The sequence below is a fragment of the Kockovaella imperatae genome (genome assembly GCF_002102565.1).
Source record: "Kockovaella imperatae strain NRRL Y-17943 chromosome Unknown BD324scaffold_6, whole genome shotgun sequence".
NCBI classification, from domain to species: Eukaryota; Fungi; Basidiomycota; class Tremellomycetes; order Tremellales; family Cuniculitremaceae; genus Kockovaella; species Kockovaella imperatae.
This window is the reverse complement of record NW_019028946.1, coordinates 827867-854580: the sequence shown is the minus strand read 5'-3', so window position 1 is coordinate 854580 and position 26714 is coordinate 827867. Positions and strand designations below refer to the sequence as shown.

The window sequence follows — 26714 nt, the reverse complement described above, 5'->3', positions numbered from 1 at the left end:
TCGACCATCATACGAATCTTATTCGAGTAGTCAAGATTCAAGCTTGTATCATTATGGTGGGCAACAGGGTCAACACTATCCACAGCAGCAACAGCAACAACAGTCACCGCAACATCAGCAGCAGCATCAGCACCCACAGTATTATGGCAATCAAAGGTAGTGGTGGTAGTGGTGCAGCACCAGCAGCGGGAGGAGGAGGCGGCGGAGGCGGCGGAGGCGGCGGAGGCGGAGGACCTCAGATAGGATATTATAATCAGCACATGAAGTGATATGGAAGACTAGGATCTAGTAGAACGTTGTATAGAGCCCTTTATAGTGCTCGGCCTATGTTGGATCATAAAATGTAGATCTGTTGCAATCACATTCGCGAGCTATACACATCTCGTCATTTCTTGCATACTTTCGATTTCTTCAATTTCTTTATCAATCAATCAATATACAAAGCAAGCTACAGTCGTATCCTCTTTCTCGTCCGTTGGGCCTATCGCCTTTGCTCGCCTACTCTGGCCTCGACGCATCATCCGCCAATGCACCGCCTTCTCGCTCATGTCGGTGAATGTACTTTCCAGTAGCTTCATCGAAAACGAGTGCGTGGGGGCCGCCAGAGTCGAGCTCCTTGGGGTCGGAGAGTGGGGCTGATGAGACGAAGACATAAGCGCAGTACGTGGATTCTACTCAACAGCAGTCAGACAGATGCTCACCTCCACGCTGGAATTCCGAGTCAGCATTATCAGCCGAATTACTATTGCCAGTAGTATTTCCAACTCCCGAATTGTTGTTGTCGCCAACAGCCCCGGCAGCCCCGAGCCCTCCAAGACCGGCGCCTGCTGCAGTCGCTCCAGTGGCGGTACCGGATCCAGCGGTCTCAGGATCGTAATGTCCTCCTGCTCCACCTGAGGCGCCGACTCCAGTACCATAGGCGTGTCCAGTACCTGCTGCAGCATTGGCGCCTGTATCGTTCGATCCGAGAGTCGAAGCGAGGTTTTCACCTCCGAATCCGACTCCAGGAGAAGTCTCAAATGCTTTGCCTGGAGGAACACCCTCAGATCAGCCCACATCTTTATGGCTCAGTGTCAAGGTGGTAAAAAGACCTACTTTGTCCAGTCAGAGCATCACGCGTTCCACTTCCTTCGTACGCTCCGCTGACAGCATCTTGGCCAGTCGCGCCACCGCCGCTGGAGAATCCACCGGCCCCTGTTCCAACAGAGTTGCCACCACCAAAGTTGTCGAGAGCATTATCAAGCTTGCCTGATCCTGCTCCAGTGGTACCTCCCGACATGAATTTGTCAGCGATAGGTGTAGATCCAGTATCCTGAACGAGGGTTTGAGCAGGAAGGCCTAAGCGAGCAGAGTTCAATGTCAGCCAGGTACTGTAGGAGAGCCACGCCGTACGCGAGACAGACTGACCTCCGGATGCATGAGCTCCGCCTACGCCTGCGTTGAAGCCTCCTTGTTCATCTTGAGCAAATCTTGCCGCTTGACTGTTGGAAGTGTTTGGCTGGGCTGCCTATGAGAGCGTGTCAGCCAAAAAAAAAAAAGCACCATTCCGCACTGCGGCCTTCCATGAGACCTACACCGCCTGACAGGCCTACACCTGATCCGTGGTCGTCTCCTCCTACTGCTGCTCCGAGTGGGTTCATAGTGTGATGTTGACTGTAAATGGTTGAGGAATGTAAATGGGAGGAAGGTTGAACAATGGTCAAGATGATCATGCATGCATTCAGCCCCCGGTCATCATGATGCAAGGAAGGGTCCCTTTCCATAGTCTGACGTCATTTCAGGGGGGATAGCAGCACCCTACAGACAACTTTTGACGCAACGGTCTAAAATATCGGTCCGGTCTCGAGTCAATGTGTGGCTACGGCACCACCCATGCTGAGGCTCCATCCGGTAGCACTTGCTGGCAAGGATAGTCGGCCTTCGCCATCGCACTCCCACTGAACAAGGTATCCTGCTCGTACGCTGATTGCCCCGCATTCCGCGACTTGATCATGTCTCAACGCCTCCAAATAAGCATCATCTTCCCAAGCATAACACTCAATGTGGTCGCCAATGCAAAATCAAATGCCTACATACATACAAAGCAGCAGCGAGAAATAAAGAAACGTTCAACAGTCAATGCTATGGGATTGAATCTAATTAACCATCGCTACGTGGTCATTCTCCTTCTGTCCAAAGAGGATTCCAGGCTGCACGCGTCTCCATTGACCCAGATTCTCGCCTTTCAATCCTTCCCGTTCGACAGCACCTCGACCTCCAGTTCCGAAACCAGCCTCCGTCAAATCTTCCTCTGAACCGCTGAACAGAGCCGGGAGACGTCGAGGAACGATGCTCGTCTCGTCCTCTGACGGTGCAGCAGTCACTGCAGCGTAGATCTCGGGTAGCGCCCTCGCGCGTTTCATCCGGACTTCTTTAGGTCCGTTGGTGAAGACGTCTTCGCCGAGAATAGCTCGAGCAGCATCGTCACCGATCACCTCGTGCCAATGACCTGTTTTCGGTGAGAATATTCTATGCCTGGTTTCCAATATGATTGGGTCAGGATCTTCAATGGGTTGAATCTTTGGGCTGCACGAGTTAGTCGAAAGCGACCACGGGTATCACTCACTATACATGATGTCTATGGATGTGTCGATCAATGATGGTAATGTATTCGTGTCGTTCGCGGGGAATAATGTGTTCCTAAATATGTCAGAGATTCTCGCAAGCCCGTCATGCTGCCAAACTCACCTGAATCACCGGTTCCAGCCATTTAGTCTTGATGTCCACCGTGTTCGTTTTCAGAAGAGATTCCTCCAGTCCGGCACGTCGGAATATCTCTCTCGCTTCGTCCGTCAAATCCCCTTTCGCAGCTTTTCGCTCCTGAGTCTCCTTGATAATGGATTCGACCAAGGATCTCCTCGACTCTTCCAGTGGCTGACGATGTGGACTGAACGTGGTGATAGTAGCAGCTTTTGGAATGACGGATTGGTCCATGTAGACATTGTCGTCTAGTCCCACGCGTTGCATCCGTTCTTCGAGGTTGCCAAGCGGGGAGCTACTCGGACCAGGGATAATCGAGTCCAGCGGTCGAATTCCAGATGTCGATGAGGTTCCCAAACTGACAGCTTGGGTCCCTGCAGAGGGCACAATCAAGACATCCGCTGGTCTCGTCAGACGAGCAGGTTCCGCACCAGGGGGCAGTCCACTGAAAGGCGTGACAGTAGCCAGATTTCCGCGGTCGTCGTCTTTTGGTGGTAGTGGCGGCGGTGGAGCACTCCGAGATGGCGATACAAACTCGGGACCATCTCCTTGTCTTCGATGAAAGACCGGAGAATGAGGCGAGGTCGATACAGTCCCAGACTCCGAGCCTGACCGCGGCGTTATTGGAGCCTCGTCCATGGAGATCGATCGTGAGCGAGAAGATGTCATGGATGGACTACCAGAGTCGACGGACACAAAGGGATCTTCATCGTCTACCGTTGAGTGGTCTGCTCCGGAGTCTTTGCTGGGTGATTTCTTGTGAAGTATCTTGGAAAGCAATGATGGCATCGTGTCAAGTATGTCCGAGGGGATGGTGGTATTCCAAGTGCGAGCGTATACCCTCCTCCTGAATTGAGTGGATGACCAAATCAGCAATTGGTGTGAGAACGAGACAGCCGAGCGGTTTGGGAGGATCCAGTCCCTGCGCCCTATCCTAGTGGTGCGCGTCTATCCCACAAGCTATCTAGAGGATAGTGGACACGGTAGACGATACATTTGCCTTGAATCATAAAAGAACAAATAGTCATATAACATACCAAAAAACGCTCTTCGGTGCAAGTGGATACCAAAGTGGGAGAACGCAGTCCCGATCACCCAAAAGTCTGCGGGGCTCCAACACGTGGGTCTCATCGGGTCATCATTACGTCATTTTTTGGGTCAGCAGTGAAACCTGTTGGATCGCCTAGACTCTTTCTCGGCGAATGTGAACTAGGACTGGAGTGGGATAGCACGATGGTGGATTCCTGTCGGCGATGGTGGTGGTGTGAGACCATGGATGGGGTGGTGGGGATGGTGTACCGTTGTGATCCCACACGGATACCTAGAGGCGACGTGGCATACATCGTTGGAACAACGTGTACTCAGGACTGTTCGGGGGAAGTTCAAAAAGTTCCAGCAAATCCATTGCGTCCGGCGTGATCACATCACATCACATGTACCTTTTCATGGACCCTTTTACCTTGTTCCCATCAGACGCCGATCAGTTTTGATCTCGTTGCTATTTTCACCTACTTTTCGTGGCACACGCATTCCTTTCTCTCAGCGCTGGACCCGGTGTTGTGGCCGGAAGTTGGTGGTGCCAGCTGTCCTGAGCACATGTTTGGCAGAGGCGTAGACTTCTGGGGCGGCTGTGGCTAGAAAGCTCAGCTGTTCGGGTGTATGTGGAGTACAGTGCATCGCGTCCTTTTTTTTTCCTCTCTCTCTGAGACCGTTCTAGACTCTTTCGTCAGCGAGGGCAGGGACAGAAACGGCTTGAGAACGTTCCACCCAACTCTCTGGGTCCATGCTAAACGGAACGGTGATACTGCTCGGTGAATTTAGCTCCAATCCTTGCTGTTATTCCCTTAGTCGCCTGTTGGCGTGTTCGCATGGTGAGATACTACGGAGACTTCTTTTGCGGATGATCACCCAGACTTCAGTGGTGTCATTGGTATTTTTTGGTGGATTTTTTGCCCTTCCGCCCTAACCCGATCTCGATCGTCAGGCAGTCAGTCCATGATCACCCAAGTGGGGGTAAGGGGTTGGGTCAGCCCGTTTGCTTAACGTATGACGGTGTCAGGTATAGGCAGTACGCTTCCACACCCACTACCTGCCTGCCCCTGCGACCCCCCGCCTCAATGAGTCTCTCAGCGTATGCATAAAATCAGCTTTGTTAGTCATAAAGGGTCTGAAAAGAAGTCGCCAGTCAAGTGTCACGCATTCACTCACCCACCCGGTCAGACACAGACACCGCGCACACCGCACACAACCGAAACGACCCATCATAAGTGGTACATGGTCACAAAACTCCACCCAATCGTCACAGACGTCATCCGGTCAATGAAATTTGGGTGAACCTTCTGTGAACCAGCCTCCAAAGTGTTACGGGAAGGGAAAGGAAAGTGAAGACATATATAGACCTTGGGTTGGACGATCCTTCCTTCGTTTTTTTCTTCTCTCCAGACCGTCCAACCCATATTTCGATTCAAGTGTTTAACTACACACACATCAACTAAACCAAACTCAAATTCCCCACCCCGCCACACCAATCAACCCATCAACAATGTCCGGTATCACTCAAGGCGTTAAAGACTTCCTCAAGGGATCTTCCAAGGCAGACACCACCGAAGTGTGCACTGAGACCGCCCCTGAAGTCGTTCAGGAGCACGTCCGACCTCAGGAGCACGTCGAAGTTGCCGAGGCTGTCGACCGAGAGAAGCACATTCACCACCACCAGGTGAGACAACCGACCAGGGCTTGTTCCATTTCACCACGCTGACGTGATTTCATTCAGCACCGAGTCCAGCCCGTTGAGGACCACCAGACCCTTCCTACCAAGCACGTCGAGGAGCGAGCCCCCGTCGTCACTCGAGAGCACAAGGAAGACATGCTCCCTGAGCACCAGCAAAAGTTGGAGGAGCAACGCCACATGTACCAGAACCAACAGACCACCGGAGAGGTCGAGCGAGATGAGGCTCACCTTGGAACTCACGTCAACCAACACGAGCACCACCACATCCACGAGACCAGTGAGTCGTGCTGCGAATAAAATCCTGAATAACTTGCTGACCCCCCTCACCAGTTCAACCTGTCATCCAACGAGAGACCATCCAACCCACTGTGGTCCACCACACCAATGCTGTTCACGAGGTTGTTCACGATGCGCCTATCGTCCACGAGGCTACTACACTCCCTACCATGAGCCATGAGGACTTCCTCAAGCAGAAGGGAAACCTCAAAGCCGAACACCACGGTGAGGGTGAACACAAGCACCAGCTCTGTGAGTGATTACCAAGTCTTGCCGAGCACCTTTTTGACAAATACAAACAGACGAGGGCGCTCCCAAGATTGCTGGACACTAAGCAAAAGGTCCATATACCTAGAAGCCACCATAATATAGTTTCGAGACCAAGTATATACATGTAGCGATAGCTCGATGAATGATGTAGCTTGTTGTTCAAACAATCACAAAATCTCAATATCTCGAGAACCCCACCACCACGTGGCATTCGCGTGTCCACTCGTCTCTCGGGTTCGTTTCCGGATGCTCGGTTGCCCTAGAATAGAGCGATTCGTCGACCATCAACGCCTCGAGCTACGACGTCACCGGGATGCCAACGGCCACTCAGCCGCAGCCTTCGCAGGCTCAAAATCAACATGTAGATCCAGCTCAAGCTCACGCCCAGGCCCAAGCGGCAGAAATGAGCGTTATACTATGTACGGCCGGCTGTGAGTCAAGTCGATATCGCTATGTAAGGGGGGCACTGAAGTGCTTGGATACAGATGATCACTCTATACGATTCTGGGAAGCTTGGAGTGGTATATGCTATCGTCAGATTACACTGCAGCCTCAATGGGTAGGTTAAGACTTTGAAGCGTTTTGAGCTCACAGTTCTCAGAAACAGGTCAACAGGTTAGCCATCAGTCCTGACAAGATCTTTCTCGCAGCGGCCGGGAATGCCATGGTCAGGTATGTCTATCTATCCCAAACTTGGATACTGATTCGCGGTAGGATATGGGACATACCATCACTTAGCAATACGCCCGTGGCCAGTTTGGAAGGTCACACGGCCAATGTCACGGCTCTAGCGTACAGCTCACAAGGCAAATGGATCGTATCAGGTTCAGAAGATTGTACTGTCAAGGTGTGGGACACGAGGACATCTCAGGTGCAGCGAAATTACGATCATGATGCGCCAGTAAACGATGTGGTCATACATCCGAATCAGGGTGAATTGATCAGTTGCGATCAATTGGGCACAGTCAAGATTTGGGATTTGGGAGAAAACACATGCACACATGAACTTGTTCCGGAGGAAGATGTGGCTATCAGGAGTGTATCTATCGCTTCAGATGGTGGGACGCTGGTCGCAGGGAACGATCTGGTGCGTGGATAAAGGTACCGGAACTCGTAATGCGTGCTGATGGTGTTCGTAGGGGACGGTGTACGTCTGGCAGATCGAATCAACGGTGGACTCGACGACCTTGCGTCCAGGAACGAGCTTCCAAGCTCATTCAAAGTACATCACTAGATGCCTCTTATCCCCAGATACCAGGTTAGTCTATCAGCTAAGGATCCGTTTCTGACCATCGCATAGGCACCTTGCGACATGCTCGGCAGACGGAACGATCAAGATTTGGTCCACTGCAAATTTCGAATACACCCTCGTCAAAACTTTGACAGGACATCAACGATGGGTTTGGGATGCTGCATTCAGCGCGGACTCGGCGTATCTCGTCACGGGTGAGTCTCGGTGTTCATTCAGGGAGGGTTTCATCTCACTGACTTCCTACCAGCTTCGTCTGATCACGCAGCGAGATTATGGGATTTGACTTCTGGAGAGACTGTGCGGCAGTACGACGGGCACCACAGGTGAGTGTGTGAGCCCCTTACCTTGCTGATCGAATTCACTCAGAGCTGCGGTCTGTTGCGCTCTTAACGATATCAACTTGGCATAATTCGCTCCGACAGACTACGCTATCAATCTTGGGTTGTTCGTTTGCGCCATCTGTCTCGGTTACGACCTACCCACAACGATCTCTTGGAAAAGATCGTCATTCATCTTGTAGTACATTACTATACCATGCATGTTATGATACCCTTGTGCAGGTCTCACACGGAAAATTTCGAACAGGACGTGCATTCCATTGGAACATGATGTACATTGGTGCATTGCCTGTGCCGCACCCGCTCAAGGTAAGACCTTTCTTAATTCTGACTTTTGACTCGGAGTCAGACGCGATGGGAATACAACGTTCCACCTGACGATCATGTCTCCCTTTCTCTTTGTGGAATTGGCTTTAGAGACTGGCATGCCTTCTCCTTGAATCCTCGTCTCTGATCCAGGCTGGACAATACCTTCTGGCGGGGAAACTTTCAGGCGACGTCCGTCTAATTGTTCAATCTCTTTGGAAATCGTTCCACCTCCATCGGGTCCTAGGAGAGCTTGAGATAGTGAAATGTTGAGGGAAATGATGAGGTCGTCTCCTTGTCGTTCAAATCGATTGTGTTTCTTTTCCTCGACGACAAATGCTACTGTCCTACAGAGACCGAATCAGCGTAGAATCCACAAGTGCTTTTTGGCATTGACTTACTGAGCCTGTCCATACTCATCCTCGTTCCCTGATCCTGCAAACTTTATCTTTGTACCCGCTTTCCACCCAGCCTTATAAGCCACCTCTAAGATCTTCTCCTCCTGTCCACCTGTCCTCAAGTTCCTCGTGATCTTTAACCTCTTCGTGCCGCCTCGGTAAAGCTCCTCCAGTGACAATGCGAGCGGTTTGACGATCTCCCCTGGCGGTGGAAGACCAGAAGAAGATCCATCATCGAATCCACCGGGCATTCCGCCCATTCCGCCCATTCCGCCCATGCCTCCCATACCGGGCATGCCACCCATTCCGCCCATTCCTCCACCTCGACCTCCTCCCATACGTGAACTACGCATCCGAGGTCCACTTCCGCCGCCAAAGCCTCCACCGCCGCCGCCCCCGAATAGGTCTTCCAAACCTCCTCCACCTCCGCCTCCACCACCACCAAAGAAGGCGCTAGGCAAGTCAACAGATTCCCCCCATGAGAATACGATTCAGACTCACTTGAAGATGTCGTTCGGATCTGATGCTTGGAATCTAAAGCTCTGTCCTCCTCCACCGGGGAAGCCAGAGAAGCCTCCACCACCCGGTGGCCCTCCACCTCCTTTCAAACCTTCCTCTCCGAGTTGATCATAGATTTCGCGTTTGTTCTGAAGACCAGGCATCAGTGTTGTCAAGTGATCAATCATTGACCACGTCAAGTCAGGCTTACCGAGTCACTAAGGATTTCGTATGCCTCGCCAATCTTCTTGAATTTGGCTTCTGCAGCATCTCGTTGACCTTCAGCCGCCTGAAAACCACGTCAGCGATGATCACCTCAAAAATCTTCCGACACCCACTTTGTCGGGGTGACTGGCCAGAGCAGCTTTCCGATAAGCCTGTAAGAATGTCAGTTACGTTCCTTGTATCAGGGGAATGAGAGGTAAATGTGTGAGCTTACCTTCTTGATGTCGGCTTCTGAGGCGTCTTTGGAGATCCCTAAGACCTATGAAAGGTATGAGCGAAACTCCAATGTGGAATTAAAGCCGACATACCTTGTAGTATTCAGTGTTGTTGACCATGGTGTATATGAAGTGGACGTTAGCCGGTCAATAGTGGACACGTCGCCAGGCAACGACAGTGGTGTGGTTTCAATGGTAGTTTCGAATATTTTGGGGATGGATACGGTCGTCGAGCTGCTCCTCCGTAGCTGATCCTTGAGTCTGTGGGTAATAAGGACAATTATATTGACACCTACAGAGTGGAGATTGAATAGCTTATGGTCAAACCTACGGTAATTTTGCCAGAGTCTTCTAGACGTCACCGGAGACGGAATCAAAATATATACCGTGATCGTGCCCGGCGGGACGCCAGCTGAAATGCTGCATTTTGGATCACTCTCTCAGATGTCCCACGGGACTTCCGGCCCATGTCAGGCTTCGAAGTCCATGCAGTGAAGTCTGGTGGGTCCTTGAATGGGATGAGACTCGCATGCGCTGCACCGACGAGTCCACACGCTTTGAGATCGCATCCTTTGTCAACCGAGCTCCTCATAGATCGCCACAGCTCTGTCTCAGGATATAGGCATGTCGGGAGACCAGGATTAGAGCCCCTCGTAGGTGCTCAGACTCTTTGACTGATGAACGCTCCGTCTGGGATCGACTCAGATTACTCAAGTGGCGAGGACGAAGTGTCGTCCCCTCCTTACTCGCCTGTCTCACCTAGCAAATCTCACTTTTCACTGAAAGCTTTATTCTTACCCACAGGCAAGCTCGACAAAGACAAGGCGGCAAATCATCAGGACAAGCCAGAGAAGATATCAGGAAATCAGTTCGAATCGTCTGGAATCGCTCGAGCGCCCAGTCCAATTCAACTCCGAGCGCCGAAGAAGAAAACCGTTAGGATTTATGTGAACGGGGAGAAGCACCCTGATTCTACTGTCGATGATGCACAAGTCAGTCCGTCTTTGGACCTAGCAGCCTCGCCAACTACTCCCTTATCGGTTGGAGATGCTGGAAGTCCTTGGGCACGCGCTATGAGCCCCTTCACTTCACCTGGTCCAAGAGGTCAAGGACCCCCGGCCAATGAAGTGTTTCAACTGCTCCGACAACTCATCGTGGAGACAACGCGGGCAAGAGAGGATGGCAGTACAGGAGCTCGATTGGACCCTCTCGATGAACCGAGTGATGTGGAAGCACCTGCTCCACCTGTGAAAGACATGGGCGGGAAGATGAAGACCAAGCCAAGCAAGTTGAAGAAGTTGGCCAAGATGACGAAATTGACCAGTCCGCCGAAGCAAGATTCATCGAGTGATGCGTCGTCCTCTTTCAGCGCAACGGATGGGTTTCGCAGCCCTGTACGGCCGGATGAGTTGAATGGATTCAGTCAGCAGGATCAGCGAGGGAATCCTGCTCACATTGACTCGAATCAACCATCCGGATCTGCTTCCTCCTTCCCTTCGATGATCCACTACCAGCCTCCGGACGATCGCGCCAATCGTTTGCCAGATGGAAGGAGAGCTCACAACCTAGCTGATGAGTATTATCATCCTGAGCGATATATGACCTCTAGATCCGGAGAATTGAGTGATGGCGCGGGAAAGGATAGACCAGATTCGCAGTTACCGTATCTCGCTCAATTCCCGGTGCCTCCTGGGCGCAACAATGCCAGGGGTGGGGATCAGCAGGCTAGGTTGAAGTCATCAAATCCCGATGTTGCGGCAGACCGATTCATGCCATCCGCACTGCGCTCTGTCCCCGTCCTGTCCCATCGGCGATGGGGTTCCGATCCTCGTGGCGCGCAAGCCGAGACTACACAAAACTCGATATCTCAAGCATATTCTGGTCAGCCTTGGCAGAATCTGTCCCAGAATGAAAATCCTGCCCCTCAAACGCAACACTGGAACTGCCCGCCTTACGGCGCACCAGGAGCACAGCATTTCCAGCCTCCGTGGACAGCTCCATCGTACCTTCAAGGTGCTTTGGGATACCATGTCCCACATGCACAGCCGTACTGGCCAGAAGAACCACCACATCTCGCACCTCTCTCACTCGCACAACCTCTTCAGCCGTGGCACCCCTGTTGCCCTCCTCAGATACATTACATATGGGGTCCACCTCCTTGGTATCAGAGTCACATGCCACCTGCAGAGCAACCACATCAGTCTGATGCCTCTCAGAGCCGACCTGATGATGCAAAGACGAAGGTTCTTCCCGGCGCGAGTAATGCAGCCGAACCTGCCTGTGAAAGTACTGAAAGTCAATCTGCCCCGATGAAGGATTCTCCGGTGGTGGCTCAAGTACAAGACTCGCGTGACAAATCAAGGGACCCAGCCCCGCCGTTGGCGGCAATGAAGACGCCGGAATCTCCGAGGACCTCCGACAAAGGGGAAGACAAGGATCGAACTCAGCCCCAGAACGCGTCAGCAGCTCCCCATTCAGGACCAAGGATGGACGAGTCGTCTGAAAGGCGGACACCAGCTCCGCTAAGCTTAGACGAAGCGACGGGTATCAAAAAGAGACTTGACAAAGCCCAATCGCAGCGTGAACAATTGAAGAGGCGGATACACGAAGGGAGAATAGATCGAGCGGAGGGGAAGAAAGAGCTTGAGGTCCTGACGAAGCTCAGGGATGGACTTGAATCGAGACTGAAAGCAGCGACGAGCAAGGAGACTGGTAGTGTGAGCGTCAAGGATCCTGGAGCTGCCTCAAGCAGAGACAAGAAGACGTTGAATCTGCCCTCCGGTTCCTTGAGGGATATGCGTGCAGCAGGTGCCACTGTGCCCACGTCTCCCCCTAGGGCACCGCAAAATTCGAAGGACAAAATGAAGGAGCAGATCACTGACATTGAGAAACGCATGGTCAGAGTCAAGTCAAAGATGCTCAACGGCGGCCTGGAGAAAGAAGAAGGCGAGAAGATGCTGGCGAAATTGGACACGAGCAGAAGGAAGATGCGGGAAACGCTAGCTGCGATGGATGATCCGGACTCAGAACTGGTAAAGAATGAAGCGACGTCCACTGTGACAGGAGACGCTGTCAAAGAAGTGGAGATGAAGATGAAAAGGTTGAAAATCAAAGTCAAAGATGGCAGTGTGGCGAAGGACGAGGCGGAAAAGGCAATGAAAAGGTTATTGAAAGCGAAGGCAGAATTGGAGAAAGGGGCTGAAGCAAATCGTGAAACGACCGGAGAAGCCTCCCGTGAGGATCGTAGCGATCTAACTCGGGAGCTGGACCTAGATATACTGGAGCAAGTCTTGGCAGAGATCCCTAGCAAGTCAGGAGAGGCTTCCAATTCCGAGAACAAGAACACTGAGCGTAGGACAAAACCTGACGAGCGGGTTCAATCATCCAAAGGATTCCAAGGGCACGGTATCCAGCACAAAGGCTCACGGCATGAGGATGAAACTGGATCGTCTGAGCAGCTCCAAAATCCTACGCCTGACAGCCGTCGCGTGAAGCTGCAGATACCTGGCGCATGGCATGACGATCGTGTGCGACAATCTGTTCATGCAGCGACGATCGACGCTAGCCAAGGGCAAGAAGAAGTGACATGGACGAAATGTCTAGTCTCCATCGCTCACTGCATCGGTGAGCGCTGAGCTTGTCTGTATCAATATTCCCTGACTGTCCATAGACCTTGGTACGGACCTCTCCCGTTACTTGATCTCCCGACAACGACACAGTAAAGACAACGGTGACCAGTCGACTTCTCTTGTCGTCGAGATTCTCCCGCGACTCCTCACCTCGTTAATGTTTCAACGAGACATTGTCAGCTGCATGCGTGGAATCCTGGGAGATGAGCACTCGAAAATGATGGGTGAGCCGCCACTTCAAGGTTCGTCTCACAATCAGGTGCGTTTCTGGAGCACATCATCATCGTCAAGAGGTTTTTGGAAGATCAGTACGCCAAGGAGAAGGAGAGAAAGTCACGGAAAGATAAAGCCAACGACGACGTCGTCAATGTGGAGGATGCCTATCACGGCTTGGTTCGTGGTGAGTCGAGGTCCAGTAGTGAGAAGTGATCTGATCTGACATACACAGCATTCGAATCGGGATCACTGCACGCAATCATCGATCATGTCTTGGGCCTAAGCGACTTTTCGACGCCGCATCTTCTATCGACACTAAAAGACGCATTGCAGGAATGGCGAGATGACGGCTTCTCATTTAGGAAGTGAGTAGAGTGCTGGTGCGAAAACAGCTGCTGACTCGGGTTTCAGGATCATTCGTGTCATCATGACTGTTCGTGAGGAATTAGACAAAGCTTCGAAAAATGAAGCAAAACGGCTCAGATCAGACAAAGCTAGCGTCGAGCCTTCTGGGACACTTGATCTGCTTGACAAGGTGAGTCATGATATCCGTCAACATTGCTCATTATTCAGTTGCTGCACTTCGCCGAGAGTGACAGCGAGGGTAGAAGAGTACTGAAGTCGCAAGGAGAGGGACTTCGTATACGCAGGAATGAAAGCAACCGCAAAGAGGCTAGAAGTGTTCAGAGTCAGCACAACTACGGGATCGCGGACAAGGTCGCTCAAATGTTGCATCTTGACGGAATTAGAGACAGCAGGCGGCGTGAGAGTGAACCGGAGAAGGCGGGTTCAGTGCCGCGGGACTCGGAAGCGCCGTCTAGACTTCATCGGTTGAGGCGACCGGAGGCATCAGGATCACCAGCGCGACCCTCGAGTCGTCCTCCTCCTACCCATCACCATGTCTCTAGCACCGCAGACATTCCCCTTCCACCCATCACCAGCGAATTTTTGGCGTCCGATTCCGCCTCACCAAGAGCACACAGGAGACGGCCGTCTGGTCCGGCTCCTAAGCACGATCACCATTCGACCATTGTTCGACCTCCGGGTCCAGCACCAGAAGCGAGAGGCTCGCATCATCATGCCACTATCGACATCGAAGAATATCCCGAGGCGCCCAAGAATTTGAAGCGGGGAGACAGCATGGCGTCCAAAGCGTCCAAGTACTCTCAAGATAGTGAAGGGACTGTCGAGTCTGATGAGGAGGCTAAAGAGTTGCTCGGTAATGCCGATAGCGGTCCGAAGCCACTACAGTCTTCGGGCCTTGGTGAAGAGCAGAACGATTCTTTACCCAGCGGCAGACAGGTGCGAATGGCGAGAGAAGTATTACGGGGCGGACCAGAATGAAGCTCGAGTCGTGCTGTTTGAGGAGATCATACTTGCCCTTTCAGCGTTTCTCTGGCGACCTTGAGCCCTCGGAGTGCCACAGTGCGAGCCATGGCTTCCGCTTCGACTCTCTCGAGAATCTTCGGCAGAGTCTCTTTCGTCATGTCCCGCTTGATGAGTACTGCGAGACCCTGCGTCACCTCGACGTTGCTCATAGCTTTGCCGAAAAGCTTTTCGATGGGGTGTGGATCGAAATTCGATTCGTCGAACGCCTTGGGCAGCTTGACTAAGGGGGACGTTGTCTGAGAGGCGATAACGAGCTTTATGACAAGGGCAGTCAAGAAGGAAGTGGTACGCTTGTCGAGCGAGGTCCATTCAATTCCCTGAAAATCGGGTCAGAGAGACTTCCGCGGCTCAATTTACCTTGAGAACAGTCAAGTCCACGTGCGACCGAGCAATGATGTAGGCTAGACACCTCGCGACATTACGACCCTTGTGTGTATCGTCTTTGCCTAAATCTGGCAATGTCCGGATGAAGTCCCACAGGGCGTACTGAAACGTAAAACGATGGTCATATGACTCAGAGCAGAGGTGATTCAGGATCAAAGTGTAATAGGGGTTGTATTTAGATTCCTGTCCGAGTCAGGAGATTTTCTTTGGAGCCGCACTCACCACTGAGCAACAGTGGAGAGCCACTCTGACGAATTCTCTTTGCTGGACGGGAGTGAATCGTAGGGCCGACAACCTGTCACACGCATGTGTGAAGTCCTGCATTCTTGTCAGCCAGTCTTTGAGGAGAGAAGACCTACCTCGCTCGTCATAATGACAAGAAATACTGTACGTCTTATGTCCGTGTTCATACCCTGCTTTCTCGCCAACTCCATGATCGCCTCGTCTTCAGGTACGAGCGACTTCTTGTGCCCCTTCTTGGCCTTTTCTTCCGCCACTGCTGCCTCGCGTTCAATCAGAGGATTGCCAGACCAGGCAGCACCGACGAGCCACCATTTGCCTTTTTGGTCTGCGGCTAGGAGGTCTTGGAGAGACACTCGCAGAGGACCGCTGGCGAGGACTTATTTTCAGCTTTGGCACAGTGCTTTCTCACTCACGCCGTCTGTTCCGACCGAGAGATGAGAGGAAGTTGGACATCTTCTCTGACGATGCTTTATTGTCTTGTGCGGCCTTTTTAGCTTTCGCCTTTCCGTCCTTTATATCAACGAGCATATCAATCATGAATCGTGCTCGGATTCTGCGGGGGTCAGGTCCTATTGGATCCAAAAACCTACGTCAATCCAGCTTCCCTTCCCTTGACCTTATCTTGGATGAGAGCCACGATATCTTTCATGCTCGCAGGGTCTTCCTTCCTAAGCTGAGTTCCAGAACCTGATCATTGTAAGTAAAAGTCGAAGTAGGGCGACTCAACCCACATTTCATCACCTTCAACAATCCTTCCACTGCCATTTCGGTCATCGGAGCCGTTCCAGATTCGGCGTTCAACAGGTCTCGGATGATGTCGTATAAGAGGATTGCGCCCACCACTCCGGCGTTGTAGAGCTCCGAAATCAACGTGAGAAGGTTGAGACTCTCTTTAGAGCCATCAGGAGTTTCATACAATGTCGGAGCAAGCGCAGCGATGTCACGAGACGAATGACCAAGGGCATGATAACGAGTGATGACGGTGTGGGTGAAATGGGCGCCTGCAATCAGCCACAAGCGATTCTAAGGCAGGCTTACCAAATTCCAAGCCAATTACTCGGTGCAATGCACCAACCAAGGTAGCGTATAAGGCTACAAATGAGTCTAGAAGATTGGAACGAGAGGATATCATCTGAATGGTGAGATCCGTGATCGACGTAGTGACGCCTGAGACAGGTCAGTTGAGTTGCATCGATAAGCTTACTATTCCGAGAATGGTCTCGGTATAGCGATTCGATCTCGTTCAGTATACCAGACATGTTCATCTCGCTCAATCTAGAGCGTCAGCAGCGGCAGACTACGACAGCTCACTTGTTGAGAAGACCTTGAACTTTGCGATCCAGTTTGAGCTTTTCCTCGGACACTACAGGCTTTGCTTGACGCAGATGAGGCGGAACGTAAGTGGGCACCGGGGCCAATTCCTTATGATCTTGTTGGGACCTTTTCCTTGCGAGTGCTGCAGCATCCTGCGAGACATAAGAAGCTTCGGGCTCCTCGACATCCTCAGCATCGAAGGATTCCTCTGTGCCGCTCCCAGACTCTTCATCGTTCTCCTCCGCTTCCTCCTCCTCCTCGTCATCGTTGTCATCCTCCGTGGCGTCCTCCTCGTCGTCCTCGTCCGCCAACGAAAGTCCTTCACCTTCCGAGCGAACAGAGGCTTCATCGCTAATATCGTCGCTACTTGCCCGGCTAGCGTCGACCAGCCCGCTGCCGCCAGGTCCAATTGTATCCGCCAGATCCATCAGATCTAGCCCCCTACGTCAGCTACGTAGATAAGTATTAATGATCTCTTACCATCCAGACCATCATCCAGGTCCATCGGGTCTGAGGACTTGTCCTTTCTCATCATGTACTCTAGCCATTCAATCTCCGCATCGTCCTCTTTATCTCCTCCAGACTTCGGCAAGCTGAGTTTAGGCAGCTTCTTACGCTTCTTCATGATGGGTTCATCACCCATCCGCCTCGCTGACACCGGTACCGGACCAGCTCGAGCTTGACCTTTTGACGGGCCAGAGACGCTCTCTTCATTATGGACCTGTTTGTCTCGATATGTATCCTTTCCTTGTCCTGATCGTCCATGGTTGTTTCCCGTTGCGCCTCTGGATTTGTGTGAACCTATATCGGTCAGCCGATTCCAGGACAACATCACTCACTACGATCTCCACCAACTTGACTTAAGAGTCCTGAGGGCAGCTTCGGGCCCCTTCCGCGACCTCCGCGGAACCCATGACCCCCTCTATTCCTATGCGGTGGCATGATCGATGCTACAACATTGACAGTCTGTCGCTGCCGCCGCTTGAAATTTTGGAATGATGCATCGTTCTTTACGGCATTTCCACGTGCGTTTCAAGACGCGTTAAGAGATATGGCTGCGTCTTGGACGTATATGCACAACTCTCTTGATCAGCGTTTGAAAGGCGACGATAGCGATAACGGTGACTGACGCTCCTTTATACTGTCTTCGAAAGGTGGTCAAGATGGTTGACAGACCGTCTTCTGCCTCGTCGGCAGAACGTAGAACGTCTCAGATACCATTACCGACCAACAAGCGTTCATCAATGAGTCTCACTTCGGTGCTTCAGCAATCCAACCTAAACGCTGTGTCGTCACCTAAAACATCACCGACTGTGATTGGACCTGTACCACCTGGCAAAAAGAGTCCGAGGATAACAAAGCGGAACAGCCTGGCTGGTGGGTCATCAACAGGGTCCATTCGCAAGAACGCAAATGCTGCTCCGTTAGATATCGGTCAGGAGGATCCAGGTGAGGGTTGGCCTGACGAAGGTCGTCTGACAGTTCAGCACATCTTAAAGCACAAATTGCACTTCTCCAATCATCACTATATGCCTCTCATCAGCGGATAATGGATCTTACTGCCGATATGAACCTGGACACCTCTCTCACCGCCTCGCCGTCCACCACGAATTTGAGACCTTATACACCGATGAATGGAACAGATCACGAAGTCTTCACACCCATGACGGATGCCAGTCACATCTTGGCAGAAGAAGATGAGCTTGATTCCCCACAGCCAATCGGTCTGTCGTCATTACCGAAATCCAAATCCAACTATGATTTATCGAGAGATGCAGCTACACCAGGTAGGGAGGTTCAACCCGGATCTCGAAAGACCAGTGATGGACCAGGAATAAGCCGTAAGCAGTCCGACCGGAACCTCGTACTGACGTCAGGGATACCTCGAGCATCTGTGGCTCATGCCAGATTGATGCACGACGCTTCGCCAGGAGGAACACCTGCCGAACCTCGGCCTGCGAACGGTCTCTCCCATCCCTCACATTCACCCATCGCCTCCACCCATCTGAAATCTCCATTCAGTGCACAACTAGACTCTCCCTATTCTCCTGCTACGTCTATGGATGGACGCCTGAGCCCACATCCAGGCCTCAAACGCTCACCGCTGATGGGCTCAGTCGCCAGCACAAAAGTCATTGATGGCTTACAGACGGATCTCATCAACACCAAAGGTCATGTGGAAAAGCTCAAACAGGAGATGAGAAGTAATCAGCGCTTGATAGGATCGGTCAGTAAAGCGTCGCGCTGGAGTCTGCTGACTGTAGTAGCTTACACGCCAAAATGAAGATCTGAAGGAGACCAAGGAGCGAATGAGAGTAGAAGTCGAGGGGTTGAATAACGTGATTTCAAGGAAAGAGCGATTATTACAGGGTCAGTCAGTCAATCTCGAACTTGTGACATGCCAGCTGAAAAACCCTGCAGAGGTTCTGGAACGTGCACGGAGTGCCGAATCGTCTCTCGCGGAACACTTGGGTCATAAGAAAGCTATGGAGGACTCGACGAAAAAGTTTATCAACGAGATGACGGCGCAGGTCAAGGAGGCGACATTGGCGAGAGGCAGGGCCGAGTCAGACTCATCAAGTTTGCGAGACGGCATAAAGAGTCTGAAGGAGGCTTGGGCTCGGGAGCTGAAAGCGGTTAAGGAGGAGATGCGAGCGGTCGAAGAGGCGGGAAGAAAGGAGCGAGAGGAAGCTGTGAGTGCCGAGGGTCTTCGTTGGTTTTGACATCACAGATGCAAAAGCGTCAAGCCTTGGTCCGGACTGTCAAGGCGCAGTCGTGAGTTGCATACCATCTCTGCTCACTGACGATGCGGCAGTGGCGAACGAGCCAATATACAGCGTCTTGCTGCTGAATCTGCTCAGCAGACTGAAGCTGCGAATGTCAAGTTTCAGACGCAAATTGCAGAGCTTCGTGCCGAGCTCGATCGGACAGCGAGGGAGAATAAGGAGGCGAACACGACGGCTAGGTGGGATCGAGAATGTCCTTCTTAGCTGACAGTCCAGCGACCTGGCCGCTGAACTGAACAGGCTACGACGCTTGATGCGCGAGCCTAGACGGATATCTTTGAACGACGCAACGACATCTAATGACACTGAGACGACTGTATCATAATCTTTCGTTGGCTATACGCCTGCCATCATGCATTTTGGTCTTGGAAGTTATGCTGATTAGGCTCTTCGTTCCTGTTTGGCAGCCTTCTTCTGCTTATCTGCTTTGGCTTTCGCAGCATCGTTCCTGAGGTCGATTCAGCCTTCTGCATTCGGAGCAGCTCTCACCTCTGCTTGTCGAGCGCAGCCTTGTCCCTGTCTCGCTTCTGCTGCGCTGCATTCTTCGCCGCCTCACGCTCCATCTGAGCCCTGTAAGCGACTTTGTCGCGATTCAAATTAGGCGCCATGAGATCGACTAGGTCCCGGTCAACGATAGCCAAAGGGTCAAACCAGACTCACCTTCTTGTTGCTTTTTATATTTCTTCTTCTTGCCATCTAGGGCCAGAGCCTTTTCTATCAAAGCTTTCCTCTCGTCCGCTGCTGCCTTTTCATGAGCTGCGCGAGCTGATTCTCCTTTCGGAGGAGCATTGCCATCTCTTTCTCCTGATCCACCTAGCGCATCTGCGTCATCGACGTATCCGTATTCTCGAAGGAGTGCAGCCCGTTGTGCAGCTGCATGCTCTTCAGGCGTCATGCTTGCGAGGATGCTCTTGAGATCTGGAGGCTCGGCGAGCTTCTCACCTATATCATATTAGCCAAAACATTGAACCACGTATGACTCACGTTCCTCTGCTTCAGCTCTCTTTGTTTCTTCCTCTTCTTTCAGCCTTGACCATTCATCGACGACATGACCCAATGCTTCGTCTATGCCTGACTCCGGGAGAGATCCCTGGGATGGATCAGCCACGAATATGATCCCATCACCTGCCTCTTCGACGACACCCTCTAGCATGCCTCTTACACCTTCAATCTTCTCGTCCCTTTCAAGGCCCTCCTCTTCAACGAACCTGGCCATGTATTCGACCTGCGATAAAGTCAGGGCAAGAGCGACGCATAGTAACTTGCATCGTCATCAGGGACTTGCAGAGACAGTGAGGATAACTTCTCGCTGAGATACCGCTCTAGGGCTTGAGAGGATGACTCGGCTTCGGCAGACATTGTAGGTTGAGATGAGTAGTAGCAAAAGTTGAAATATTATCGGCTGGTCGAAAGCGATGGTGGCAGAGTGGCTATTTGCCGTGACAGGTTCGCCGACGTCTAACTGCGACTCGGATGCATGGTCTCTACAGATACAGACTTGATCTAATTCTTCCCAACCTCCTTCTGATCACTCTTGCTGTCGTAGAACGCCATCCAGACCTCCCCATCGCCCTCTATAGATAGTTCCGTTCCAGCAGGTACGAACCAAACACTGCCCATAGGTACCCCTTCGCCCTGAAGCCGCGTCGCTTTCAGGGCGATGGCGATCCCAGGCCCTGAAAGAGCTTCCAACGTGTCCGGACCAGTGATGTGCATGATGGAGAATTCTTCAAACGGAACTGAATAGACTCGAGTATTGCCTTTTGACGATTTGGAGAAGGTGGTCGAATTGAGGCTGATGTCAGATACACTGAATGATTTGCCAGTGATAGCCCTGATGACAGTCTGGACATTGTCTTGCTCAGGTGTGAATCCCACGTTCAGAACATTGTCGCTAGCTGCCATGAGCTCAACGATTTCTGAGGCGCGTTCGTTGTCAGCATCAGGGATTAAAAAAGCCTTGAGCTCACCCCCTTGGAGCCAAGCATGCGGTCCATCCGCACCGACGTATATCCCTTCCCCCTTCTTCAACTTGACGAGATTCATGAATAGCCTATGCCTCAGCACCGCCTTCATCGTCCACCTACAATGTCGCGAAGATAGATACGTCCCCATGATTGTACTCATCGAGTATTTTGCACGCATGCGCCAAGTCTTCTGCGCCGTTTGAAGAGACCGCATCTTTGAAAGCTGATGGACCTTCCGACTTGACACGTTTTGTGAACCCATTGACGACTTTCGAGTATTTATCCTGGCCGAAAAGATTCAGGATAGCCTGCCAAGCATCCTTAATGGCACTGTTGGACGATCCATGTCCATCTTTCAGAGTCGACAGGGATTTCTTGACAGATTCAGAGAGGTCGTCCAGCTCCGGCACTGTGTCAATCAACCCCTGGATCTCTTTCAGGGGTCTGAAATGTGCAAAGCCGTAGAAGGAATCGCTCAAGCAAACTGCGATTTCGGGTTTGTGATTGGTACTGTGGGTGTGAGTACGATTGAAAAACGACGAAATCTTACTCAGGAAATTTGTCAGGATCATCACTGTGCAGCTTCTTCGCTAGCTCCACATCGGGGTGTATTTGTAGGGGCAGGGCTGATGTCTTCAGCTGACGGACCTGCTATGTGCACCTCACCTTGTTTGCACGTTAGAATCTTGAACAGGAAGGGCACATGGCCGTCTGCGTTCTCTTTAGGGCCTGATCCAGGATATCGAGCTGGAAACTTGACGGCGTCTCCGAGGAGCTTGGGACGACCTCTGAGGTAGTCACTGAGTAAGATCTCCTTGCCGTAGAGATGAGATGGATTGTTTGGGTGCGTTCCCATCCATAGCTTTGGTAGGATAAGCGAGTATGTGAGCGAACAAGCCCACCTCCGCATAAGGTTTCTGCTCGTCCAGTTCAAATCCACTGCCTTCGGCCGCTGGAGCCACCTTGGCGGCGAGAGAATCGCTCCCTACTTTTCCCCCTTGGTAGTGAGCAGGAGACTGCTCTGACACGATCACTCACATTCATAGTTGTTCGGATGAGCAGACAGCCTCAAGAGACCAGGCTGATCTCGGCTTGAACTCATGCTGAATGTCAGTTGTCAAGATGAATATGGGATGACTGGTTAACTTTGGCTGACAGACAGACAGACAGTAGGGCGGCGACTACGTCAGACGCCGATCAGGATTCCAGCCGAAAAAAAAAAAGAAAACAGCTTACGTCAACAGTTGCATAGGTTGGCGCCGCCTCTTGCGGAACTCTCATGTTATTGGGCACGGAAGGAGCAACGCGGCAAGCTCAGCATCACGAAAGCTGATCATATCTCCCACATGCCTGTTGGAACTGGTCTGAACCGAGAGATGTGCATCAATTGTCATCATCGGTGGACATGCCAGGCATCACTGACACACGTCGAGCCTTTCTCCTCATTTCCCACCTCCATCGCTCTCGATCATGATGAGATCTCTCCAGATCCTCCCAAGTAACTCCACGACTAGGCAATTGTCCGCCTACCTCGCCGTCATAGTGGCTCCAGAGACCGTACGCAGTGGAAATTGCTGCCGTAGCAAGGGATACGCTGACTGTGGTATGGAGGATGCTCTTCCACCTCTGACTCCTGAACCACTCGAGACTTGATAAGTTATCATCCGCACCATAGGTCGAGACAGGATCACGGGATATCCCGGCTTGGCCCAAGAGAGAGGTCTTTTCTGAGGCCGTCGCCTGCTCCACGTCGACGAACGACTGACGCATCCTGGTACGTGATGATTAGCGGCCCCTGCAATCAGTGCTGTAGTCAGTGCAGTATGACAGATGTGATGTGCGGCTCGAAGTTGAGGTGAGCGTTGTTAAAAGACATGAGCCACGACAATCTGCTGAGGGGAGGAAAGAAGGACAAGGGTTACGAGAGTGTGGACGTGACTCAGTTCTGTGAAAGGAGAGGGATGATAAGATCGTAGAAAGGATCGCCAGAAGAGATTCCGTGAGACGAGACTCGCATACGCTGCGCGATCTCGGCGTGTGCTGCTGCAAGTCAGGTGATGATTAAGCATGGACCAGCTCGGCGGGCGGCTTCTGATCCAAGTTCCAAGTTCCATCGCAAAACCAAAATGCTGTGAATACTTTGATTAAATGGCTAGTGCCATAATGCCCAGTTTCAAGCTAGGAGTGTCTCCAGCTGCTCCATTCATGTCTATCAAGTGTCAAACAAGTCTTGGACCCCCTACCACTCTGCGACCTCCTACTTTTGAAGAGGCACAAAATAGACGGTCCACCCAGTAACCCGTTTCCGATGAAATTCGTCCTTCTCTTCTACCTTATGACGGGCCACCAGACCATGATTCTTCGTCGACTCGATAAGTACCGAGGAAAAGATGGAGGTTCTAGGGCTGCTTTTATAGTAGAATTGGTTTTGCGTTACAGAACCAGGATGCTCGCTCGACAGAAATTTATAGCAGCGACTGAGAGTCTGACGTGTTTTTAATATTTGATCTGAAATTGTGCCACATCGTTATCACCTTTTCCCCATTGATTCTATAACGCCGACGAAATTTCCGATTCTCTTGTATCCTCCCGTCGAATTTGACAGAATCGCCATTTGCAGAGCTGGTAAAGGTGATTTTGTGCTGTATACTCTTCTCTTTGGACCCACTTGGTGAGATAGAATCGAGGTCTTGGAGACTCTGTTCACTGATCAGCGTCGCTTTCTGCCTACTCAGATCGACACAATCCGGCAAAATGGTGAGTTGTCCGAAACAAGATATCCATGCGCCAGCTCACACGTTTTCTAGGTCAAGCACAACAACCAGTTGCCGAAGAACCACTTCCACAAGGACTGGCAGAGGCGGGTCAAGACTTGGGTGCGTGGATGTATCTGGGAATTCTAGGAGCGCTTGCTGATTTGGTCGTTCAGTTTGACCAACCCGGAAAGAAGAAGTCTCGACGAGTTGCACGAACCAAGAAGGCACTTGCCGTTGGAGCTCAACCCCTTGAGAGACTCCGACCTGCTGTCAGATGCCCATCTCAACGGTACAACATCCGAATCAGGGGTGAGTGAAGCTTACATGGCTCCAAGCTGACAGCACCCAGGCGGAAGAGGATTCACCATTGCTGAACTCAAGCTTGCTGGAATCAGGAAGAAGGAGGCCAAGAGCATTGGAATTTCCGTCGACCACCGCAGGAGAAACAAGAGCGAGGAGGGACAACAATTGAACGTTGACCGACTGAAGGAGTACAAGACGAGATTGGTTGTCTACCCCCGAAAGGCCGGCAAGGCCAAGAAGGGCGATGCTACTGTGGGTCGAAAAAAAGTATCTTGAGGAAGCCTGGACTGACATTTCAAAAATTAACAGGGAGACGACCTCACCGCTCACATCACCCGAACTGCCCTTCCTCTCCCCACCGGCTACACTGCCGAGAAGCCTCGTGCCATCGAGGACTCTGAGAAGGAGGTCGAGGCCTTCCAGACTCTCCGAAACGCCCGAGCAGAGAAGCGCAACCTTGGAGCCAAGCTCAAGAGGGAAGAGGCTGCTCGTATCGAGGCAGAGAACAAGAAGTAGAGTGCAACGCTCTACTTTGTATCACGAGAGACGGGGGAAGAGATGGGCATGTACTCTTCATATCGAGGGTCGTGGACATGTTGCATGCACGATATGGCACCGACACAGGCGAGACTGGTATACGTCGCGAGGCGAGAGGTGTCTTTTGAGGTGTCGTATCTACACAGGATGGGTTTCTTGCCGACAGAGTGGAACCGGGACGAGCATAAGGCTCTGTCAGATGAGTCTGGTTGCAAAAAGTCGTTCGCCGGAGGTGCAGGGCGGTTCGGGCGCCTTCTGAGTGGTGCTCTGAATCCAGGTTCTAAAGTATGTTCGACTGGCCTGAGTCTTTCTGCCGAACAATGTATGACTGAAGAGATCTCTGACGCTCAATCGGTTGCGCCCGTTTGACTGGTGGCTGGGGCTCCATCCCCAAATCATGATTTTATCGGATGTCCGGACTTGAAACGCCAGTCATTGGGGCGGGCGCATGAGGATTGAGGTTGCATTAAGAAGGTAGCGTGTTGTCGCTTCATATTCCTACATCTACTTACAGTCCGTACGACTCTGCCCATCAGCTCAGAGCGAGCGAGCGAGCGTACATTCCACACCGATCAACATACGATAGTCGCCGAGACTCACGGCGAATTTGAACCTTTCCCCAAAAAAATCAATCTCGTTCGTTGATCCAACTCTCTACCTTTCACTTGACACTCGAAGCATCATGGCTCCCCAGCAGGGCGGTTTCTCATGGTCCAACATTGCAGTTGGTAAGTTCATGACTGAAGAACCGAACTTAGTTCCAGGTGCCACCATGAACATGTTTGAAGTCACCACTCTTGGTCAGCCTCTTGAAGTCCTCAAGACTCAGATGGCTGCGAACCGCTCTCAGACAATGCCCCAGGCTTTCCGAAACGTCTGGTCAAGAGGAGGATTCTTCGGATTCTACCAGGGCCTGATCCCATGGGTGAGTGTCTCATGATAAAACCTCGAGCTCATTCATTAGGCCTGGATTGAAGCTTCAACCAAAGGAGCTGTCCTCCTGTTCGCATCTGCAGAGATTGATCAGTACTCCAGGAAAGCCTTCGGTCTCGGACCTTCAGCAGCCGGAATGCTCGGAGGTGTTGGAGGTGGTATCGCTCAGGCTTACGCCACGATGGGTAAGTCTTTATCTCGCTAGGGAGAATTTGCTGACGCGAGGCTAGGTTTCTGCACATGCATGAAGACGGTTGAGATCACGCGACACAAGCAGATTGAAGCTGGGGGAAGCGCTGAATCCACCTTCAAAGTTTTTGCGGACATATATCGTCGGGAAGGAATCGCAGGCATCAACAAAGGTGTCAATGCGGTTGCCTTGCGTCAAGCTACCAACTGGGGATCCAGAATGGGATTCGCAAGACTGGCCGAGACTACTCTGAGAAACTTCAAGGTGGGCAAACTCTGACAGGCAATTCTTGATATCTACTGACTTGCATCTCAGGGCATCAAGGAAGGAGAGAGGTTGAGTGCAGGAGACAAGATCCTCGCCAGTTCAGTCGGAGGTGCTCTCGCCACTTGGAACCAACCGCTTGAAGTCATTCGTGTCGAGGCGAGCAACCTAAAACATATCCCTAGATCTCGCTCTGACCTCCTCATAGATGCAATCAGCTATTAAATCTCAAGACCCGAACCGTCCCGCCAAAAAGACAATCCTCAACACATTCCAATACATCTACAAGAATAATGGACTGAAAGGTCTTTACCGTGGTATCTCGCCTCGAATCGCTTTGGGTGAGTATCCAGACTTGAAACGCGCTGATCCATATAGGTGCATGGCAAACCATTTGTATGGTATCGTTCGCGGATTACGTGAGGGCTGCGTGAGTTGCTCATAAGCGCTTTCCAGATGGTCTGCTCACGCTGCTTACAGCATCGGTACCGCAAAATAAAATTGGATCTCGCTCGGACAATTTGATAGCAAAGCTGGACACCCGAACTCGAGATA

General features: G+C 51.7%; 12 protein-coding genes across 12 annotated transcripts; 6 read left to right on the top strand and 6 right to left on the bottom strand.

The window, feature by feature from the left end:
* Nucleotides 1-376: 376 nt before the first annotated feature.
* On the bottom strand, nucleotides 377-1697 carry BD324DRAFT_625884 (hypothetical protein). Its single transcript, XM_022015849.1, has 5 exons — nucleotides 1575-1697; nucleotides 1408-1507; nucleotides 1096-1338; nucleotides 702-1028; nucleotides 377-635 (listed from the first exon to the last, which is right to left on the bottom strand). Exons 1-5 carry the CDS (start codon nucleotides 1638-1640, stop codon nucleotides 499-501), a joined length of 873 nt encoding a protein of 290 aa, XP_021871409.1. The 5' UTR covers nucleotides 1641-1697; the 3' UTR covers nucleotides 377-498.
* Nucleotides 1698-2033: 336 nt separating this feature from the next.
* Nucleotides 2034-3792, bottom strand: BD324DRAFT_681266 (hypothetical protein). Its single transcript, XM_022019112.1, has 3 exons — nucleotides 2728-3792; nucleotides 2606-2679; nucleotides 2034-2565 (listed from the first exon to the last, which is right to left on the bottom strand). The coding sequence occupies exons 1-3, from the start codon at nucleotides 3526-3528 to the stop codon at nucleotides 2136-2138; spliced, it is 1305 nt and encodes a 434-aa protein (XP_021871408.1). The 5' UTR covers nucleotides 3529-3792; the 3' UTR covers nucleotides 2034-2135.
* Nucleotides 3793-5281: 1489 nt separating this feature from the next.
* Nucleotides 5282-6006, top strand: BD324DRAFT_579547 (hypothetical protein; the record flags this gene model as incomplete). Its single annotated transcript, XM_022013388.1, has 3 exons — nucleotides 5282-5455; nucleotides 5513-5747; nucleotides 5801-6006. 3 exons carry the CDS (start codon nucleotides 5282-5284, stop codon nucleotides 6004-6006), a joined length of 615 nt encoding a protein of 204 aa, XP_021871407.1.
* Nucleotides 6007-6329: 323 nt separating this feature from the next.
* BD324DRAFT_579330 (WD40-repeat-containing domain protein) lies at nucleotides 6330-7677 on the top strand (the record flags this gene model as incomplete). The annotated part of the gene is made up of 8 exons (XM_022013375.1): nucleotides 6330-6447; nucleotides 6502-6575; nucleotides 6618-6688; nucleotides 6731-7103; nucleotides 7156-7274; nucleotides 7317-7462; nucleotides 7516-7591; nucleotides 7635-7677. 8 exons carry the CDS (start codon nucleotides 6330-6332, stop codon nucleotides 7675-7677), a joined length of 1020 nt encoding a protein of 339 aa, XP_021871406.1.
* Nucleotides 7592-9569, bottom strand: BD324DRAFT_444665 (DnaJ domain-containing protein). Its single transcript, XM_022012800.1, has 8 exons — nucleotides 9545-9569; nucleotides 9342-9502; nucleotides 9248-9292; nucleotides 9147-9185; nucleotides 9020-9097; nucleotides 8909-8957; nucleotides 8314-8638; nucleotides 7592-8259 (listed from the first exon to the last, which is right to left on the bottom strand). Exons 2-8 carry the CDS (start codon nucleotides 9366-9368, stop codon nucleotides 7911-7913), a joined length of 912 nt encoding a protein of 303 aa, XP_021871405.1. The 5' UTR covers nucleotides 9369-9502; nucleotides 9545-9569; the 3' UTR covers nucleotides 7592-7910.
* Nucleotides 9570-9925: 356 nt separating this feature from the next.
* Nucleotides 9926-14437, top strand: BD324DRAFT_650963 (hypothetical protein; the record flags this gene model as incomplete). Its single annotated transcript, XM_022018239.1, has 6 exons — nucleotides 9926-12872; nucleotides 12919-13101; nucleotides 13137-13277; nucleotides 13326-13458; nucleotides 13505-13628; nucleotides 13667-14437. 6 exons carry the CDS (start codon nucleotides 9926-9928, stop codon nucleotides 14435-14437), a joined length of 4299 nt encoding a protein of 1432 aa, XP_021871404.1.
* Nucleotides 14438-14463: 26 nt separating this feature from the next.
* BD324DRAFT_579666 (armadillo-type protein) lies at nucleotides 14464-16851 on the bottom strand (the record flags this gene model as incomplete). Its single annotated transcript, XM_022013398.1, has 10 exons — nucleotides 14464-14799; nucleotides 14840-15049; nucleotides 15089-15184; nucleotides 15226-15485; nucleotides 15523-15662; nucleotides 15700-15796; nucleotides 15841-16110; nucleotides 16148-16276; nucleotides 16314-16384; nucleotides 16421-16851. The coding sequence occupies 10 exons, from the start codon at nucleotides 16849-16851 to the stop codon at nucleotides 14464-14466; spliced, it is 2040 nt and encodes a 679-aa protein (XP_021871403.1).
* A 626-nt stretch (nucleotides 16852-17477) lies between these two features.
* Nucleotides 17478-19568, top strand: BD324DRAFT_625854 (hypothetical protein). The gene is made up of 7 exons (XM_022015848.1): nucleotides 17478-17872; nucleotides 17911-18264; nucleotides 18301-18650; nucleotides 18691-18793; nucleotides 18845-19116; nucleotides 19155-19198; nucleotides 19239-19568. Exons 1-7 carry the CDS (start codon nucleotides 17587-17589, stop codon nucleotides 19411-19413), a joined length of 1584 nt encoding a protein of 527 aa, XP_021871402.1. The 5' UTR covers nucleotides 17478-17586; the 3' UTR covers nucleotides 19414-19568.
* Nucleotides 19569-20585, bottom strand: BD324DRAFT_625852 (hypothetical protein). Its single transcript, XM_022015847.1, has 6 exons — nucleotides 20476-20585; nucleotides 20339-20434; nucleotides 20194-20299; nucleotides 19870-20151; nucleotides 19699-19825; nucleotides 19569-19657 (listed from the first exon to the last, which is right to left on the bottom strand). Exons 1-6 carry the CDS (start codon nucleotides 20566-20568, stop codon nucleotides 19591-19593), a joined length of 771 nt encoding a protein of 256 aa, XP_021871401.1. The 5' UTR covers nucleotides 20569-20585; the 3' UTR covers nucleotides 19569-19590.
* An 85-nt stretch (nucleotides 20586-20670) lies between these two features.
* BD324DRAFT_625847 (putative mannose-6-phosphateisomerase) lies at nucleotides 20671-22661 on the bottom strand. Its single transcript, XM_022015846.1, has 9 exons — nucleotides 22600-22661; nucleotides 22413-22540; nucleotides 22215-22357; nucleotides 22079-22173; nucleotides 21843-22038; nucleotides 21727-21802; nucleotides 21297-21686; nucleotides 21180-21262; nucleotides 20671-21128 (listed from the first exon to the last, which is right to left on the bottom strand). Exons 3-9 carry the CDS (start codon nucleotides 22276-22278, stop codon nucleotides 20713-20715), a joined length of 1320 nt encoding a protein of 439 aa, XP_021871400.1. The 5' UTR covers nucleotides 22279-22357; nucleotides 22413-22540; nucleotides 22600-22661; the 3' UTR covers nucleotides 20671-20712.
* Nucleotides 22662-23769: 1108 nt separating this feature from the next.
* BD324DRAFT_590672 (ribosomal protein L13e) lies at nucleotides 23770-25106 on the top strand. The gene is made up of 5 exons (XM_022013792.1): nucleotides 23770-23933; nucleotides 23984-24052; nucleotides 24106-24241; nucleotides 24282-24487; nucleotides 24545-25106. Exons 1-5 carry the CDS (start codon nucleotides 23931-23933, stop codon nucleotides 24749-24751), a joined length of 621 nt encoding a protein of 206 aa, XP_021871399.1. The 5' UTR covers nucleotides 23770-23930; the 3' UTR covers nucleotides 24752-25106.
* Nucleotides 25107-25217: 111 nt separating this feature from the next.
* BD324DRAFT_625839 (putative Tricarboxylate carrier) lies at nucleotides 25218-26662 on the top strand. Its single transcript, XM_022015845.1, has 7 exons — nucleotides 25218-25500; nucleotides 25537-25697; nucleotides 25737-25890; nucleotides 25936-26159; nucleotides 26211-26318; nucleotides 26368-26500; nucleotides 26538-26662. Exons 1-7 carry the CDS (start codon nucleotides 25455-25457, stop codon nucleotides 26591-26593), a joined length of 882 nt encoding a protein of 293 aa, XP_021871398.1. The 5' UTR covers nucleotides 25218-25454; the 3' UTR covers nucleotides 26594-26662.
* Nucleotides 26663-26714: the final 52 nt, after the last annotated feature.